This window comes from Mustela lutreola, chromosome 1 (assembly GCF_030435805.1).
Source record: "Mustela lutreola isolate mMusLut2 chromosome 1, mMusLut2.pri, whole genome shotgun sequence".
In the NCBI taxonomy this organism is placed as follows: Eukaryota; Metazoa; Chordata; class Mammalia; order Carnivora; family Mustelidae; genus Mustela; species Mustela lutreola.
Window position 1 is genome coordinate 213,542,256 of NC_081290.1, and position 19,362 is coordinate 213,561,617.

General features: G+C 41.2%; 1 protein-coding gene and 1 long non-coding RNA gene across 6 annotated transcripts in view; one reads left to right on the top strand and one right to left on the bottom strand.

Moving 5' to 3' along the window:
• The window catches only part of DEUP1 (deuterosome assembly protein 1), an 82,177-nt gene extending 72,529 nt beyond the window's left edge, over positions 1 to 9,648 (bottom strand). For 4 of the 5 annotated variants that reach the window (XM_059186691.1, XM_059186684.1, XM_059186668.1 and 1 more), the window contains exons 1-2: positions 8,717 to 8,871; positions 7,487 to 7,557 (exon numbers count right to left, since the gene is read on the bottom strand). In XM_059186691.1, coding sequence (XP_059042674.1) covers positions 7,487 to 7,533 — 47 coding nt within the window. In that variant the 5' untranslated portion in view covers positions 7,534 to 7,557; positions 8,717 to 8,871. Of the gene's footprint in view, positions 1 to 7,486; positions 7,558 to 8,716; positions 8,872 to 9,542 lie in introns of those variants that run through there. The other variant, XM_059186674.1, reaches the window with a different exon arrangement.
• Positions 8,965 to 19,223, top strand: LOC131839351 (uncharacterized). Its single transcript, XR_009356930.1, has 3 exons — positions 8,965 to 10,350; positions 10,893 to 11,020; positions 18,846 to 19,223. It is a non-coding gene; the product is annotated as an uncharacterized LOC131839351 (long non-coding RNA).
• Positions 19,224 to 19,362: the final 139 nt, after the last annotated feature.

A 19,362-nucleotide genomic window follows, 5' to 3' on the forward strand; every position in this document is an offset into this window, starting at 1 on the left:
AAGGATTTGATAAGATTCTATGAACGAGATCAATGACTAAGATGTAAGTCACAGAATCAAAAAATAGAGTAAATGATTTAGTAGAGAAAAATGAGACTTTTGGTTGAAGACAGATGAACATAAATATTTTTCCTTCCCAAATCCTACTAAAATAAGGCAAAGGGATATGTTTAACCTACAAGGGTAAAGATAATGGTAGCCGGCAAAGAAAAGCCAAGAAGCAACCCAGTGAAGTAGAAGGTAAGTGCTGGCAGCCCAATTTACACCCTCTAAGCCGGAGAATTTAGAAGAGTGTTCTCTAGAATCTGATCAGCCTGAGACAGAGACTGAACAAGATGGGGCTGATGACATGCCTTGATGCTCCCTGTCAATGAGCAGCTTCTGTATACATTGGAGTTTCCTGTCAGCTTTGACTCTGCCATCTTACACAGGGGTGAGCAGCCGGCAATTACAGACGTTTGAGGAAAGCAGTTCACGCAACTAGGTCAAATGCAAACAGAAAGACATTTTTGGAAGGAAATCATGAAGAAGAAAACTTAAAAATTATAGCTAAGTTTCTAGAATTCTTAACTCCAGGAGAAAACAAAACATTCTATAAGAAAGGAAGAGTCGCCACAGCATGCAATATGTCTCAGAGGTGAGGAGCATTTATAAAGGCATAACGAGGCAAAGGGAATGTTGATGAAATCAGAATTAGGGTGTATTGGGTGGATGGAAGAATAAGAAGTATGGCTCTGTGTGTGTGTGTGTGTGTCTGTTTGTGTGTGACTGTGTGTATATTTATGTGTGGGACTGTGTATATGTGCATGTGTGGGACTGTGTGTATGTGTGTGACTGACTGTATGTTTGTGACTGCGTATGTGTATGTGTGTGACTGGATATATGTGTATGCGTGTGATGGGGCTGTGTGAATGTACGTGTGTGGGAGTATATGTATGTGTATGACTGTATGAATGTGTATGTATGGGACTGTGTATGTGTACGTGTGGGACTGTGTGTATGACTGTGTATGTGTATGTGTGGGACTATGTGTATGTATGTGTGTATGACTGTATATGTGTATGTGTGGGACTGTGTGTGTGGGACTCCGTGTATGTGCATGTGTGTGGCTGTGTATGTGTATGTGTGGGACTGTACATATGTGTATGTGTGTTTGTATGACTGTGTATGTGTATGTGTGGGACTGTGTGTATGTGTATATGTGTGTGTGTGAGACTCTGTATATGGTGGGGATGAAGTGGTGGAGGCAGGAAAAGTAACCAAAATGGGCATCAATAGATAATGCCTAAAACTGAAAAATCAAAAAGTAGCAAAATAATCATGTTATATAGAGATACGGAGATAAATACCAAAATAATCTGCCAGAAGAATTTCCTCTGGGGAATGGAAAAATGGGGAGGCAACAGGAGACTGTTGTTTTTTGATAACAGTGATAAGAAACCAAATGACTTTTTAAACTATATATATGTGTAACTCAACAAAGAAAGATCTGGATAAATGTTCTGTTTCAGTTAGAAAAGATATTTTAAAGAAGTAAGCCACTATAGGGGAATCCACTTACACAAGGGAAAAAAACATTTCTTAAAAGCAACACTCTGGAATTCATACATTTTGGAACTCTATATATGCATTTCGTTGAGCTGAGGATTACTTAATGCATTTTATTCTGATCAAATTCCTTTTTAGAAATGTCCTTTAGGGGTGCCTGGATGGCTCAGTCAGTTAATCCTCTGACTTTGGCTCAGGTCCTGGCATGGTTGCTGGTACTAAAGATCTCAGGAGAGGCAGTAAAAACATGAAGTCAGTGCTGAAATAAAAGTGAGAAAACTCAAGAAATTCCTCCAGGACAACAATGGAAATTACAAGAGAAAAGAAAAAGATCAGATCCTTCTAGGAGATGAGACTGACAGAAGAGAGTGTGGAATCATTAACCAAAGAAATAGAAGAAAATGTCACTGAGTTGAGGAGATCTGAATCTTTTGTGTAAAAGAGTTCACCAAATGCTGTGAAGGATTACTGCAAAAGAATCCATACCTAGAAAGTTTTCCTGATAAATTGTAAGTTCGAAGGATAAAAAGAAATCCTATAAACTTTCACACACACATACAGAGAGAAAGAGAGAGAGAGAGAGAGAGAGAGAGAAAGGAAGGAGGGAAGAACAAACCTGAAAGAGAGCCTCAGGCTCCCTGCTCAGTGGGGTGTCTGCTTCTCCTCCTCCCTTTGCCCCTCCCCCTGTTTGGGCTCTCTGTCTCTCTAAAATAAATAAATAAAAGCTTTATTTATTTAAATAATAGGATGTAAAAATCCTTAAAAATAGGATGTAAAGCTTCTAAGAGAAAATGAGGAAAAAGAAGATTAGATCAGACTAGTAAGTTTGGGGAAATCAAAATGGGTCAAATATTAGCATAAGTAAATAAATGAATAAGTAAATAAATCCTCTTTTTAATGGCAAAGACTCTCCAATTGAGGTATATTTTTATATCTAATCATATGTTCTTTACAAGAAACACAATATGATATAAAAAATTTCAAAACAAGAGTGTGAGATGATAGAAAATACGGACTGGTCTCTGTCCTGATTCCTGGCACAGTGCTGCTAAAATCCTTGCCATTTCCTTAGTGATAATAGCACCAGGAGCATCTTTTGCTCTAACATCTGGTCTTTGACCTGGGTTCCTGGCTCAGGGCTCTTGAAACTTTTGTAATTTCCCAGGTGATAGGAGTGTCTTTTATTCTAATGAGGCAATACTGGGTGGTCTCCTGGCTGAGGGCTGGTCACTGCAAAGACCAAGCCATTACTGGAAGCTTGGAATTTTCAGCCCCACCTTCCATTCTCTTGAGAAGGGAGAAAGGCTGCAAATGGAATTAATGGTCCATTAGGCCTATCCGATGGAGTGGCCATAGAAATCCCCAAAGCAACAGGGTTCGGAGAGCTTCTGGGTCAAGTAAGACAGGAAGTGCTGGGAGGCTGGCCCGCCTGGCAAGAGCCTGGAAGCCAAGCACGACTTCCCACACACCTTGCTTTGCCTCTCTTCCATCTGGTGGTTCATCTGTAGCCTTTCTCCTTCATCCTGGTAAACATGTTTCCCCACCTTCTGTGAACCGCTCTGGCAAATTAGGTGGGGGGCACTGGAATGTCCTATCTACAATGGCCCGAAGCATAGGCAGCAACCTGGGCTTGCTCCTGGCATCTAAAGTGGCAGCAGGAGCAGTCTTGTGGGGCTGAGCCCTTCCCCTGTGTGGCCCCGTGCCATCTCCAGGTAGGCAGTGTCAGAATTGTGTTAAATTGTACAACACCCGGGGTGGGGGAACACAGACAATGGCTCGGTCGGGGAAAACCTCCACACATTTGATGACCAGAAGTGTCAGAGGTGAAGTGTTCTCTGTGAAGATAAAGGCACACAGGGAAGAAAGACATAGGAGAGAAGAACTGGTTTCTCCCTACAAGAGAAAGGAAAAGACTGAGTTTCTTCCATTACAAAAGGGGATGATGAAGGACATGACAGACTAAAGTAAACGAAGGAGAGGGAGGTGGCAAGATGAATATCAAGCGAAGCAGAATTTCAACAACAAAAAAACACATGAACCTATACTTGTGAGTTCTTTCATAAAACTACGTCATGTAATGCATCAAGATACAACATCCATGAACCTCAATGCATTAAGCAACAGAACACTGAAATCTGTTTCAGATTTCATTCGTAGAATAAAATGGTAGACAAAACACCAGACAAAAACCGTTTCAAATATAAGAATTGGACAAAACTACAAAATGGTAAAGAGCTTTCTTAAAATTTGACAGATCAAATAGACAAAAGGTAAGGTAACGATGGATTTGAAAAACATGATTTAAACATAGTAAAAGGTCAGATGACCTGTGTGAAAATTTGTTAACATTTTTATGTAAGCATTACAGAATATACATGAGTTTTCAAATGTCCAAAGGACATTTCTAACAGCTGATCATGCAATAGATTATAAGAACACGCTAAACAAAACTGGAATATTGGATGGGCCACAGTGGCAGTAGTGAGATTAAAAAGTAATAGTAATAAAAATATAATTACCCCCCCACCCTTGGAAGTTACATGTCTTAAATATTTCAAATTAGTCACAGAGGAAATCCAAGTTGAAATACCAGACTATTTAGGAAATGAGAGTGGAAACACCAATAGTATGGCCCACAGCAGAGCTGTACTCAGGAGAAACTTGAGTTTTGATGCTTTTATTACTTAAAGAAATCATAAAATTCAGAAATCATAAGAATAACTGAACCAGGTTTTTCAACTCAAAAATCAGGAGAAAAAGATAAGTAAGAGAAATCATATAAGGACAAGCTAGTCAGAGTAGAAATTAAGAAGGAAACAGAAACAAAGCAAAATCTAGACTTAGTGCTCTTTAACAGGCCCAATACGAATAGACCTTTCGTTCATTCTGCAGTAATTTATGTTCTGGGCACACACTCTAAAAGCAAACGGAAAGGACAAACTCAGATATGGATGTTTTGATTAGAAGGAGTGTAGGTTGATTAATACAACAGAAATGTAAACACCTATAATCGGGGGAATCATGGATTTAAAATTAAAATCAAACCCTGTGCTAACCCAAGTGTCAGAAAATAATGATTCACCCAACAAGTGTTCTGTGCAGAAGCTCCCTCCTTATGCCTTCACACTTTCTGTTCCTACTGTCTACAGAGCTCTCTTTGCCCAATACAAGCTCTGCTCCAATACCACATTACCAGGAACCTTGTTTGATCATCCCATTCAATCTCCCAACCTTAGCCTGCTTTGCTTTTCTTCATATGACCATGTGAAACATTTCATATCTCCCACTAACCCTTGGAGGAGTGGCCTTGTTTTGTTCACTGCTCTCTTCCTTGTGCTGAGACCAGTCAATGGCTTATAGTAGACTCTAGATATCTGTTAGATGAAGTCGTGCCACAAAATATTACTGTGTATGTAGGTGACATGGTTTGCTCTTTTACATGCCCCCATGAGGTTTTATTGTCTTTATGATCTAGATTTTTACATATTATCTCAATAGCATGAAGGACAGAAGCAAAGCCAACCTGGCTCCCCATGCTTTGTAGACCATGGTAGACAACGTCTGGTCCCATGCATGCTGGGATGAGTAGGGTAGTTCCTCATGGAAACCTCTAGTGATTCTCATTCACTTCTGGCTTGCAGTTACATTGTACCCAGACAAGCTCTATGACTCTCGACCAATTCTAAGTTCTTTAAGGTCTGTTTCTTATTGATCTTTGTATAAACCAAGAGACTTAATGTTGTGCTTGCCATGCATTCAATATTATACACATTCCCCCTGAAAGAAAGAATGAAGACAAACAGCAGTCCCCATGGCCTCAGATCTGCAGGAGTGAAGAGGTATCTGGTACCAACCGAAGGTTTAAGACCTTCAGTCTGCCTCTTAGCCCTCAGTGCCATCATCACATCAGGGACCTAATGCCCGTTCAGTCCCAGATTCTAACCTGGCTCTTCTGCACATAGTAGGCAGGCTGCTCCCACATCTCACTGCCACCCATTTCCAGTGTAGCAAAGCCTGCAGGGATTAGAGCCACATGTATCTGAATTCAAATCCTGCTTTTCCATCAACCAGTTGTACATTCGGAGCAATTTGCTGCTTTCTTTCTCTTTCTTTCTACCTTTCTGAGCTCAGAAATATAGCAAAGGCTGCTAACTGCCAATATTCATTCTTCTTTCGTCACCTAGACTTTAGCTGGCCATCGAGCTACTCAGTTAGAGAACACATGTCCCAATCTTTTCCTGCAGCTAGCTAGCTGTAGCTCTGGGATCAAGTTCTGGCCCACAGGAAATGGCTAGAAGTGAGGCCTGCTATTTCCAGGACACATTCCAAAAAGGACCCAAATCTCCTCTCCTCTTGCCCTTGCCCTTTCCCTCTGGCAGGAGCACAGGGTTGGAAGCTGAAGCCATTGCTTCGGGTCCAGACATAAAAATCATGCAGGGAGGATGGCAGAGCTGCCCTCCCAGTCCTGCACTACTTATCCCAAAACTTGTCCATGAAACAGAAATAAACTTCAATCTTATTTAAACCACTGTATTTTTGGGGTCTCCTTATTATAAGACCTTAGACTCGAGTCTAACAAGCACATTTGATTTTCTTAGTTATACAATGAGAACAGTACCCAGCCAGGCTGTTGCAAGATGTGTGCAGCAAGATCTAGAAAACTGACCATTGTTCTTACCCAGACCTGTGCAGCTTTCCTTTAGCCTGATGTCAAAGTCATGATCTGAGCAGAACAACTGAAAGGATTTATTATTGGAGTGGTTTGACGAGTGCAAGTCAGACACAGTCAAGATTAGGCACTAGAGCACCACTCCTACCCACTGTCCCTCCCATGTTCACCCCTCACCTGCCCCCGCTTCCCAGTCCCCAGCTTTGGGGTTAGCCAGTGGCCAGCTGACTAATGAAACAACAGGAAAAGAAACCTTTGTGGTACTGGTGGCATGGAAGGGGTGGGGACAAGATATCTGTGAAAGGGAATTTAATTTTTTACAGTGCGGAACGCTATACAAATTTTATTCCTTATCTCTTCATGAAACCTTTGGTAAAATATCCAGTTCTTATTGTTGTATGGGAAGCCAAATCTTTTTTTTTTTTTTTTTTTTTTTTAAGATTTTATTTATTTATTTATTTGACAGAGAGATATCACGAGTGGTCAGAGAGGCAGGCAGAGAGAGAGGGGGAAGCAGGCTCCCTGCTGAGGAGAGAGTACAATGTGGGGCTTGATCCCAGGACCCTGGGATCATGACCTGAGCTGAAGGCAGAGGCTTAACCCACTGAGCCACCCAGGTACCCCCAAATCTTTTTATTTTTAATTTTATTAAGTTTTAAAATTTTAATTCCAGGATAGTTAACATATTGTTATATTAGTGTCAGGTATACAATAGAGTGATTCAGCAGTTCTATACATCACCCAGCACTCTTCATGATAAAGACACTTTCATCCTTTTCACCTATTTCACCCATCCCACCACCCACTTGCCTTCTGGTGACCATCAGTTTGTTCTCTGTAGTTTGGAGTCTATACTGGCCAAATCTGTTATGAGGTTATGTTTACAGACTGAGCTCAGCCTTAAGGGCAAGTGTGGAGGGAAACCTGGGATACTCAGTGCAGCAAGAAAGGAATGAACTGGGTGGGACATGCTGGGAACCCAAGAGCCCGCACATTGGCCTTTGTGGGCAGCCATCATCGTAAAACACCAGAAAAACTCACTAAAAGTTGGAAAATGGTGATTTTCGAGTACAGACCCATAGTCAAAATTGGAGAGATTCACACCATAGGTTCTTGATTAGAATCACTTGAATTTTTCTCCATCTACCTCACCAATACTAATCGGTACATCCTACTATTAATATTCCAATTTCAAAATTCATTATCTGAGAGTTTAGGAGATAGTTAAAGACTTACTTATTAAACAGAAAATTTTCAATCAACACTTACCCCATCGCATTATGGGTTTGGTTCTCCATGTCAAGAAACTGTTGCATCTGGTTTGTGTCTTGATTTTTAATCTGTTAGGGGGAAAATGATCTAGATTACTAAAACGCTTACTTTATCAACCTTTGAAACAGGAAAATTCTACTACTGGCAAACCATGGTGTGTGTGCTTCTCCAAGGGTAGTAGCTCTTGATTCTACAAAATGTAGAAATTTGGGCCTTTTTAAAAATCCCTCCCCTGTATTTATGACATCGGCTTAGTCATAAGTTGAAATAGGTGGTATTGGCTGAAACGAGCGTTCACTGGCTATTTTCTGAAGAACAGCCTGATGCCAGGTACCTTGCAAAGCGCTCATCACAAGAGATGAGTAAAACAATTCCTGCTGTAGAGGAGTTATAGCTAAATGTTCTCAAACTTTCTTGTCCCTTAAAAGTTTGCCTTTTATTTGAGTAAATTCTCTCTTTGGCCCTTTCTGGGCTTTGTTAGAATGAATATACCACGAGATTTAGGACAAACGGATTAAGAGTTGCCTAAAAATATAAATCCTACAATTCCTCAGTGGCTTCGTGGGCACCTGCTTATCTGGATGTTAGTACTTGCCTAAATTCTAAAAAAGAAAAGAAAAGAAAGATAAAAAAAGTTTTCCCAAGCAACAAAGTTTTAATTACAACAACAACATATGAGGATAAGTGGACAAAGTACTGAGAAGAACTTCAGCTGCTCTGAATCACTGAATTGAAGCCACTAAAATAGCATTCAAGATGGTAGAACGAAGAGGAAGGCTTCCCAGCTCACATAATTTCCAAATTAAAGGAATTTAAAGAGAGGCTCTGAGACTCTGTGGAGCGGAGAGGTGCGTAGCAGGGATGGGGAGGGAAAACTTGACAGAACAGACAGATGAGTAAACTGATTTTGCAGGTTCTTCCAATCACTCACTTTAACGTCAGGGAAACTGAGGCACAGACAAGCTAGTTGACTTGCCCAAGGCCACAAAGCTAGAACCTACACCTGCTGACTCGGGGAGACCCGGCTCTGGGTTCTGCGCTCTGCGCTCCCCTCGGGACATCCGAGGCTCTCCCCGCCAGCGCGCGCCCCCGCCCCCCGGACTGCGCACGGTTCACGTCCAGCCCCCCAGCGCAGCAGCCGGCCTGTAGGGGTACCCCGGGCCTGGCCGAGGAGCGAGGTCGAGGACGGAGGGTCGAAACCGGGTCCCGGGGACCAGGGCGGGTTACCTGCGCCGCGCCGCGCTCTCCCGAGAGGTCTGAGGCCCCGGGAGCAGGAACGCCGGGGTCAACCCCAGCCCGGCCCGCCCCCAGGGGCCCCGCCGCCCGCCGCCGCGCTCCCGCCACCCGGGCCCGCCCGCCGCGCGGCCTCCGAGGCCGTTAGGGCCTCTGCCTCCCGGCCACTCTACGGCCCGCCGCGCCGCCACTGGTTGCCATGGCGACGCGGCCGAACTCGTGGCCGCCGCGGCCGCCTCAGGGAAGGGGAGCGGGGGGATGGGCTCGGCAGCCGCCGCGGAGCACCCTTGCTGGGTGGCACCGGGGTCCTCGCCCTCCCCCGGTTACCCGTGCGGTCTCTGCCCCCTGGACAGTCTTCCCCGAGACCGTATCCTGGGTCCTTTCCTCTTCTTGGCTCTCCCTAGCCCAGGGTCGGGCACCCAACAGGGCTGGAGAAATATTTGTTCAGTGAAGGAAGGAAAAGTGGGGGGAAGGATCTGAATCCACGTTTCTTTTCTTTTCTTTCTTTCTTTCTTTTTTTTTTTTTTTTTTTTAGATCCCATTTTAATGTAACCTCTGTACCCAAGGTGGGGCTCGAACTCACAACCTGAGATCAGAGCGTCTCGTGCTCTACTGACTGAATGAGCCAGCCATTCTCCCCAGCATCCAACTTTCTTACTTGGGGTAAAGAGAACTCTCACTTGGGGTAAAGAGAACTACCTTTCTCTTGGCCAAGGTCAAGGTGTCCTTCCTCTCGGAAGAACGGGGCGGGGAGGGAGGGGGTTCGGTTAAAGCTGCATTGCTCCGCCCACAGCCGCTCAGCCAACAGCAGCAACCGCACCTGTCTTTCCCATACAGCGCCCAGGTCCTTTGGGTCCTCACAACTTTGCCAGTTAGGCGGAGCAGACAGGATTGCCTCCCTTTTTTAGGGAGAAGGAAATAGCTCCTAAGTAGGTTAGGAGGGAACCGACTGACTGATTCCAGATTCTTTTCTTTTTTCACTAAATTCCAAGAATAGTTGATGATAGAATCTCTGTGTCATAGTTCTGATTTCAAAGAACAGGAAAGAATATATGCATATATACATGTATACATACATGCGATTTTTTCTATTGATACCTTGGGTGATATTTTTAAGCACTTGAATTTGTAATTGGAAAATATTTTTGCACCAATTTTAGGAACATCATTCTTGCTCGGAAATCTGGTTGATTAACATCTAATTCTTAAAATCTTTTCTTTGCACTCCACTTTCATGACAGTAACATTAATTTGCTCCTTAAAATGACTGTCAATTTACCATTGACCCCAATCCCTCCATCCAGGTTCCATTTGAATTTCAAAAAACCGTCTGCTGTTTCTTGACAAATTGAGTTTCCTAGATGAATTGTGTAAAGTAATTTAGGTCATTAGTTCTAATAAGTGTTTCATAGCTCTCATTATGATTGAATGAAGAGAGTGATCATTTCATCTTAACTTGAAACTTTCCATTATTCAGGAAACCTTAAGTCATATTCTTTATTCTTGTCTAAACTTAATGGGTCAATGTATTTATTCTGACCCGAAGAAGGGAAAATGGAAGCAGGAACAAAATTTCATGGAGTTTCAGAATGTCCAGTATCACTCACGCTGTGTAGCGCTTTACCACTGTAAGTACTTTCATGCTCATTATTTCTTTAGATGCTCAGAAGTACCATGTGACATGTGTAACAGGGGTTATTCCAGCTCCTTTTGGCAGATTAGGAACCTGAACCTCGGAATAGTGAATTTGTCCAAGATGATACATCTAGCTCAAATGCAGCTAAGATAACAATCCTAGATCATTTTACTCTAAATGCCGTGCTCCTCAAACTCTGCCGAAACGTTAAGATTGAGTAGTTTTCTTGAGCAGACAGAATTTTGCATAGGTAACTGTAGATGTGTTTAAAGCCACATTTTTACAAAAAAGAATGGGTGTGGGCAGGGCTTGCAAAGCGTAAGTGTGTGATAGAGTTTAAGAAGATTTAAATATAGGATGGAACCACTCCCCTCAATTTAATAGGAGTAGAGGCTTTCATATGGGGATGAAAGTTAAGGCCTGATATGAAAGACCTACCTTCCCACCACCTCACCACCCCTCACCGCTCAAATAAATACTAACTGCAAAGACTGGAACTTACCCTGAAGCGGACCTATTATTTTACCTTTTCAGATGAGATTGTTTTGAAATGGATGAGGAAAGCAGGAAGTCTCCGAGTCTAAAGGAGGAGACGAGTGTGACCAGGCTGCTGGTGAGAGATGGCAAGAGAGCTCAGTCCTGTAAGAGAATTGGAGGACACAGTAAGGACAGAATAAAACATAAAATATAACCAGAAACGGTCAAAAGAGAGTATAGGAGACATGTATGATTGAGGAATGAGAATGATCTGTGGAGGAGAAGCTGGAGGACCAATGATATAAAATAAATAATAATTGTACCCATCGACTGAACCTTAAAAATGGAAAAACAAAGTAGTTTTCACAGCATAACTTGTAATGCTAGCACAGAAAAGGAACATGCACTTAAGCATAAGTAAGCTTATATAAATTAACGTCTGTCTTTTTTACAAGGGAAATACTTATTTTTATATCTCCAAGAGAAGATTCAGAAATTGTATAGACATTACAATAAAAAGTTTATCTTATCCATAGAAAATATTTTAGAAGAAATTTTAACATAATAACGATCAAATACTCATAGAATAGAAGAAACCATAGAGGGGATGTTGTTCAACCTTTTCATTTTATATGAAAAAACTCAGATCTGAAGAGTTAAAATGATTTGACTACCTTCATTGCTAGTTAATAAGAAACATAGAGATTTTAGAGTGCTTTTTTTTATTATATTATGCTGCTTCTATAAATAGAAGCAAGTTGAGGAATTTTCTGGAGATACTTCAATACATATTCAGTACATATTCTAGTTGGGAATATAACTATTCAGGAAAAGGAAATTTAGTTTTTACAAACAAGATCACCATAGGGACAGTACTGTCCAATAGAAATATAATGCAAACCACTTATGTAATCTTAAATATTCTAGTATCAAATTAAAAAAATAAAAAGAAGTAGGTGAAGTTAATTTTAACAATATACTTATTTAACTTAAGTTATCCAAAATATTATTTCAATACATAGTTAATATAAAAAAATTATTAAGATACTGTGCATTTTTTTTCCATACTAAGTTTTCAAAATCTCCTGTGTAGTTTATACTTACAGCACAATCAGTTCATAGAGCCATATTCAAGTGCTCAATAACCACATGTGACTGGTGGCTACCATATTGGATAGACCAGCCCCAGAATACAGGTGCCTGGCCAATGTACTAAAGCCCTTTGTTAAGTGTGAAGGGTCATGCAATGACAGAGATTCTAAATTATTTGGATGTGATTTGAGAGGGACTAAGAAAGTCTCCTCCACCATCTCTAGGTTGGAAGAAGAGAAATGCATCCCTGGGACCCTTAGATGGGCAGGGAGAGGTCTCTCACTGCATTATGATTCACAGTCCTATCAATTCTCCTAGTAACAGCTGCTTTTCCAAAGAGTTAGGGATTTTTGTGGAATGTCCCTCAAATGGAATTTGTCTAATGTTTTTCTCCTGGTTAGACTAGGGTTATGGGTTTGGGGGAGGAAGATCACAGAAATAAACTGCCATTTTTAGCATATCATATCAAGGATACCTTCTACCAACCTGATTTATGTTGGCATTGATCTAGGTCACTGGCTGGTTTGTCATTTCTCTCCATTATAAAGTTACTCCCCCAACCCTTTCCATACTATACTCTTGTGAAGAAAGTCACCATGTGTGGCCCACACGTAAGGAATATGCTCCATTGCCTTCTTAAGGGTAGAGTAATTTCTTTTTAATTTAAAAAAGGGTTTTTTTAAAAAAAGATTTATTTATTTTTTAAAAGATTTTATTGATTTATTAGAGTGAGAGAGAGAGAGTGAGAGCACAAGCAGGAGGAGGAACAGAGGGAGAAGCAGACTCCCCGCTGAGGAGGGAGCCTGGCATGGGGTTTGATCCTAGGATCCTGAGATCATGACCTGAGCTAAAGGCAGATGCTTAACCCACTGAGCCACTCAGATGTCCCAAGATACATTTATTTGAGAGAGAGAGAAACAGATAGCTGGAGCAGGGCTGTGGGGAAGGGCAGAGGGAGAGAGAGAATCCTTAAACAGACTCCCTGCTGAGTGGGGAGCCCAACATGGGGCTCACAATTATGACCTGAGCCAAAGGCAGACGTCTAACCAACTGAGCTACCCAAGTTCTCCAAAATGCCAGGAGATTTTTAGCAGATGCTGTGCTTGATGGATTTAAGTATTCGTCTTGAATTTTGTACAGAAACTCATTATCATCATAGACAAATAAGACAACCACTGTAGTAGTAGAAATGGAAAGAAAGAAAGAAAGAGAGAGAGAAAGAAAAAGAATTATAATAAAAGAAGTGACAAGAAATCCTTGCAAATGACTGTTAAAAAAATCATCCAGGTAATTCTGGTATTCTATTTTCCTCTCACAAAACATTTCTTTTCTATTCCTTTTAATATTCCCTTTCCTGAAGCTGTTCAAACCTCATTAAATTGTCATGTTGTCGCGGTAGCCTTATCTCCAAACGTGAATTAACTATATGTTGACTTGAAGAAACATTTTTTTCTTCTGTGGTGTTATGCCAATATTGCCAGTGAAGAGATATGCAGCACTTTGAGAACTCTCAAGTAATAAAATTCTATTAGTCATAGTGCTGTAAAGCTTCAAACTATATCTTCATGTTCATGTTCAGAAACCTAATGGCTTTTTTTTTTTTTTCAACCGTAGCAATTTCATTGGAGTAATACAGTTCTAGAGTGGTGACTTATACCCTTTAATTAAGGTATTTATCAGAATTAGGTATACCAGGATATAAGTAGTACAGAATTTCTGTATACCATAAAATATATTCTGGGTTTGTTTTCACTTAAGTTCAGGAATGCAGGTCCAGGCCTCTAAGAGACTGAGTATTTCCTCTGAGACTAAGAATGCAGATAGTTTTCATTGGACGACCCAGCTTCATTACCTAGAATAGATATTGGGAAGGTTTGTGAGTTTGTTTCCAGGCCCCAGAAGGAAAAAGAGCTGTTATCCATTAGTAGTATCTCCCACAGACCAAGGGTCTGTGTTGTGCATTTCGCACTCCAAAAGATTGTTCTCATTGTTTCTGTTTTCTTTCCTTTTGTTTCAATTTTAATTTTTATCAAACTTATACATATGCATAGTTAGAAACTCAAATATTCGTGGTTAAAGAGCCCGTTAGGAAGACGAAGGCTTATAATAAGAAATAGTCGTCTCCTGATGCAGCCTCAGGAGCTCCTCATGTCCACCCCCAAGACGACCTTTTGAAGTTCCTGGGTTCTTCTTCTTTGCCCCAGCAGTTCTCAGGGTTGTTAGTAGCAAAAGCAGACCAATTCAGACAATTGGGTAGCTCACAGGGGTGCTTAGTTTCTAGGAACAGAGGTTAAAGCCATGTGACACACTGCCCTAAAAAAAGAAAGTTCTACCACCGCTTCACCACTGGTACCAATGTGTTCGGAAACTCGACTTGTGGCCATGTTCTGAAGCTCAGTGATTCTGCCACTCCCTTACTGGCCAAATGTTCTCCCAAGGGGCCCCTTCCTCGAGGTGCCCCCTTCTAAGGCAGACTCTCAAGGGAGCGAGTCTGGCAGTGGAGTCCAGGTCCCAGGTGACTATGCCAGCCGCCGAGGACACTGGAACAGAATTGGGGGATTATTTTGGGGGCACATATGGCAGTAAATTTCCCAAATATAATAAGAGGTTGTACAAAAGGAGCTGGACAGACTGAAAAGAAATGACAAATATCTATCGCAGCTTTTTTTTTTTTTAAGATTTTATTTATTTATGTGACAGATAGAGATCACAACTAGGCAGAGAGGCAGGAAGAGAGAGAGGAGGAAGCTGACCCCCTGCTGAGCAGAGAGCCCGATGCGCCCAATGAGGGGCTCGATCCCAGGACTCTAGGATCATGACCTGAGCCGAAGGCAGAGGCTTTAACCCACTGAGCCACCCAGGCACACCTCACAGCTTTTTAATGGATGAGTTTATTTTACTATTTTTAAATTTTGTATTTTACATACTACCTAGGCTGGTCCCCACTATTGAAGACAATCATAACTCCCCCCAAACACAGATTTCTCTGCATCCACCCATCTGTATAACCATACATTTTTTCATAGATCAGTATTTGAGTTTACATTATTCTATACATGTAAAATTATTTTTATCGGAGCCAATATCTTATTATATTCTTTTCTTGTATGTTATGTTTCCCTTAAAATTAACAGTTATCGCTTTTTTCATTTCATAGTTTCCTGACAAGTTTTTTTTTTAAGACTTTATTTATTTATTTGACAGAGATTATAAGTAGGCAGAGAGGTAGGCAGAGAGAGAGGAAACAGGTTCCTTGACGAGCAGAGAGCCTGATATGGGGCTCGATCCCAGGACCCTGGGATCATGACCTGAGCCGAAGGCAGAGGCTTTAACCCACTGAGCCACCCAGGCACCCCTGATAGTTTTCTATATACCTGTCATTAAATTTTATTCTAAATTTTATTCCAGATTGTACTTTCTGGTGTCATATTTTAAAATTTCTAGGTGATCTGTTTTGTTGTGTTTCAGTTTTTTTTTTTAATATTTAATTTATTTATTTGCAAGAGAAAGATCATGAGCAGGGTTAGGGACAGAGGGAGAAGCAGACTCCCCACTGAGCAGAGAGCCCAACACAGGGGCTCGATCCCAGGACCCTGGGATCATGACCTGAGCTGAGGCAGATGCTTAACAGACTGAGCCACCCAGGTGCCTCTAGGTGGTCTGTTTTGTTTTCTAAATGTTCTTTTTTCATAATGTGTGTGTGTGTGTGTGTGTGTGTGTGTGTGTGTGTGTGATGGATGTAATGCTTTTTCTTATTTTCCTGAAGATAATTATTGTCTGTTTCTCTTCTGCTTCTTGTCAGTTTCATCTCCGTTATCTTTCCTATTAGTTTTGGTCTCCATGATCTTAAAAGTTGCCTTCAAATCTCTTATCATTCTTATTTTGGCTCATATTTAAGAAAGAAGCCCTATGTTGTGAGACAGGGTAGGCCTTATTAAATACTGGACTTCACTGGAGGGTAATTGGGCAGAACACAACCATTTCACCAGGGGACTCCCAAGTGTCAACATTTTATTTCTTCCCCCATTTTTCTCTTTGGCTGATCACTTTACTCTGAGAGAATTCCTTTAATATCCTGCCCCTAAACATGGCTGCCAGCATCTAAGAGCTGAGCCATGGAAGTTGTTTAGAATAGAGGCTTTCATTCAGTGGCCCCGTGTTTAGTTGGTAGCACTATTTTTACGCTGAGTGCACTAAGTCTAGAGACCTCTGGTTTGCCATCTTCAGAGAGTAAACCTCCGATTTTCTGTCAACTTCATGAAGAGACAGTTATCTGGCTGGGGAGAGGACCTAGGTAATGATCTATATCCTCTGTGGACTTTCAACCAACCCTGTTGTTTTCTTCTCTACTTGGTCTCCCATATTCTGAAGTACTTGGTAAAGTCAGTTTCTTTTTCTTTTTAAATCCTTGGCATGGGTTGATATGCTTCTAGGTTTAGTCCTGGTGGGCTTGGGTTTCAGCTTCCTGTGGAGTTAGTCACCATTTATCCATAGTTAATATTGTGAGAGTTATCCAGAACAGTTATCCAGCTAAAATTATACCACTGTCTTCTTTCCTACTCTCTCCCTCTGCTCTCTCTACTCCTCCTCTCCCTCCATCTCTAACTGTATCTCCCTCTCCTCCCTTCTTCTCTCTCACTGTGTGTGTGTGTGTGTGTGTGTGTGTGTGTGTGTGTGTGTGTGTGTATGTGTTGGTAACCCCTTCCTGTCACTGTAGTGGAGTATTAGGAGGGATGAATAGGTAAAGCATGTTTCAGTCTTCCATACTTCTGTGTTAATTAGAAATCCCTTGTTACATATTATTTCTTACAATCTTGTCAACATTTACTGTTTAGTACCACAAGTAGAATTGAAATAATATTTTTCACAATTGACATGTCTGCTTTTATCAGTTTCTAACAAATCAAATCTTCAGTAGGAACAAACTGGTTTTCTTCCTGGAGATTTGATCATTATGTTGAGACTTGGCTAGGATATCATCTCTGTTCTCTTTCAATCTCAGTTCAATATTTATAACTAACTATTAAATCTCTCAATTCTATACCTTGCTACCTTCTAATTACATAAGCAACACAGGTTTCTTTTAGCACGTTTGGAAAACACAGAAGAACACAAAGCAGTAAAAACAAAACAAAACAAAACAAAAAAAACAACCACCTCATTACTCTTTTTTCAAAGTAATATGTAAAATTCACTCTACCAGATCTCTGTAAGCACTATCAACATTTTGGTCTGTAGGCTTCTAGATAGTTCTGTGTTTATACATACATATGCAAGGTTAGATTTGTTTCTCCCAAAATACAGGATCATGCTATACATATTATTATAAAGCTTGCTCTGGAGGGCACCTGGGTGGCTCAGTGGGTTAAGCCTCTGCCTTTGGCTCAGATCGTGATCTCAGAGTCCTGGGATTGAGCCCCGCATCACATCGGGCTCTCTGCTCAGTGGGGAGCCTGCTTCCCCCTCTCTCTCTCTGCCTGCCTCTCTACCTACTTGTGATCTCTCTCTCTCTGTCAAAAAACAAAACAAAACAAAACAAATAAAACACCACTACAAAAAACAAAAAACAAACAAACATACAAACAAAAAAACTTAAAAAGAAAAAGCTTGCTCTGTTCTTTTTTACTTAATGGTATATCAATAACATTTTTCCAAGTTAGTATTTTTTTTTACATACTTCATTAATTTTAATGGGTATTGAGGTAGTTTTAAGACAGATTCCTAAATAAAATAACTCCACTTGTTCTTGATCGTCCTCTCCAAGATTTGGAGCATAATTCCCTTCTGAGTGTGGGCTTAGTGACTCACTTCTATTGAACAGAATATGGCAGAAGTGACAATGTGTGTCATTTGAGAATAGATCATAAAAGATATTGCAGCTTCTCCTTTGCTCCCTCTCTCCCAGACCACTCATTCAAGGAGAAACAAGTTCTATGTTACCAAGACACTCAAGTATCCCTAAAGAAAGGCCCACATGGCAAGAAGCGAGGGGCCCCTACCAACAGTCAGTGAGGAACTGTGACCCCCGGCCAATATACATTTCCGTGAATCATCTTGGTAGTGGGTCTGCCAGCCTGTGTCAAGCCTTCAGGCCCACAGGTTACTAAAAATAATTATAATTACAGAAATACCACTGTATTAGACTGAAGGAGACAGAGATAGTACACATTGAAATGAGGCATTTGGAATCCAAAATTTTACTGAGAAAGCTACACAGCTCCAAAACAGGCTACCTTTCAAGGAAAAGGCAGAATAAATCAAAAGAGGTAATCAAGCAGCCGGAATGTGGAGCCAAGGGCCACAGAGAATCATTCCTAGGCAGGAGTAAGACTGAATTCAAATCAAGAAACTTCTAACTTGTAACTTAGAACAGTGATTGCTTTGGGCCTCCCATTTTCCCTCTTTTTAGTCAGGAATGTCTAGAGTGGTTATCCTTGGCCTGTCTCATATATGTATGCTGGGTGCGTATGTTATCTTATCTTTTTAGTGCATAGGGCTTGAGATCAAAGGGACTGCACTTAAGGAATGACACCGAGAAGCTTCAGCCATTCCTTGATCCAACTAACATGACATGTTTCTGAACTTTAAGCTGATACTGTAAAGTTTTGAGACTCGGGGGGTAGACGGGGGTAGGCTTAGAAGGGGATGAGTATATTTTCTCTGTGAAAGTAATTTTAATAATTTATGGCCAGAAGACAAGTTGGGGTAGTTTTAAAATATGTCCAAGAATCAGTCAACACTTCCCTCCAAAAAGTGGAGACAAAATCACTTTTCCTTGAGCTTAGACTGGACTTGATGACTTGGAATATTGTAGAATGGATAGAATCGTAATGCTGTAGAGTATTGTAGAAATGATAGTGTGTGACTTCTAAGGCAAGGCCACAGAAAGCATGGCAGCTCTTTCTTGCTCTCTCTTAGATCACTCGTTCTGGAATAAGCCAGCAGCCATGTCACGAGAATGCAAAAACAGTTCTAGGGAGAGAGTCGTGTGGTTGGTGTGGAGAGGGATTGAGGCCCCCTTGACCAACCGACATGTGAGTGAGCCTTCTTAGAAGCAGAACCTCCTGTCTCAGTCAAGCCTTCAAAGACTGCACTCCTGGCAAACATCTTGACTAACGAAGGACCCTGAACTAGAACCGCCTAGCAAAGCCACAGCCAAATTCACCACCTTTAGAAACTGGGAGATAATAAAGAACTATTGTTTTGAACTGCTAATCTTGAGGAAAACTTATCACCCAGAAATACGTAACAGAAGTGTGTTGTTCTCCCCGATTCCTTTTTTGCAATTATAAGCAATGTTGCACCAAACCTCCTTGCATATATATCTTTATGTCCTCGGGATATTATTTCTATAAGATGAATTCTTTTTTCCCCCCCCAAGATTTTATTTATTTATTTGAAAGAGAGAGAGAGAGTACAAACAGGGAGAGGGGCA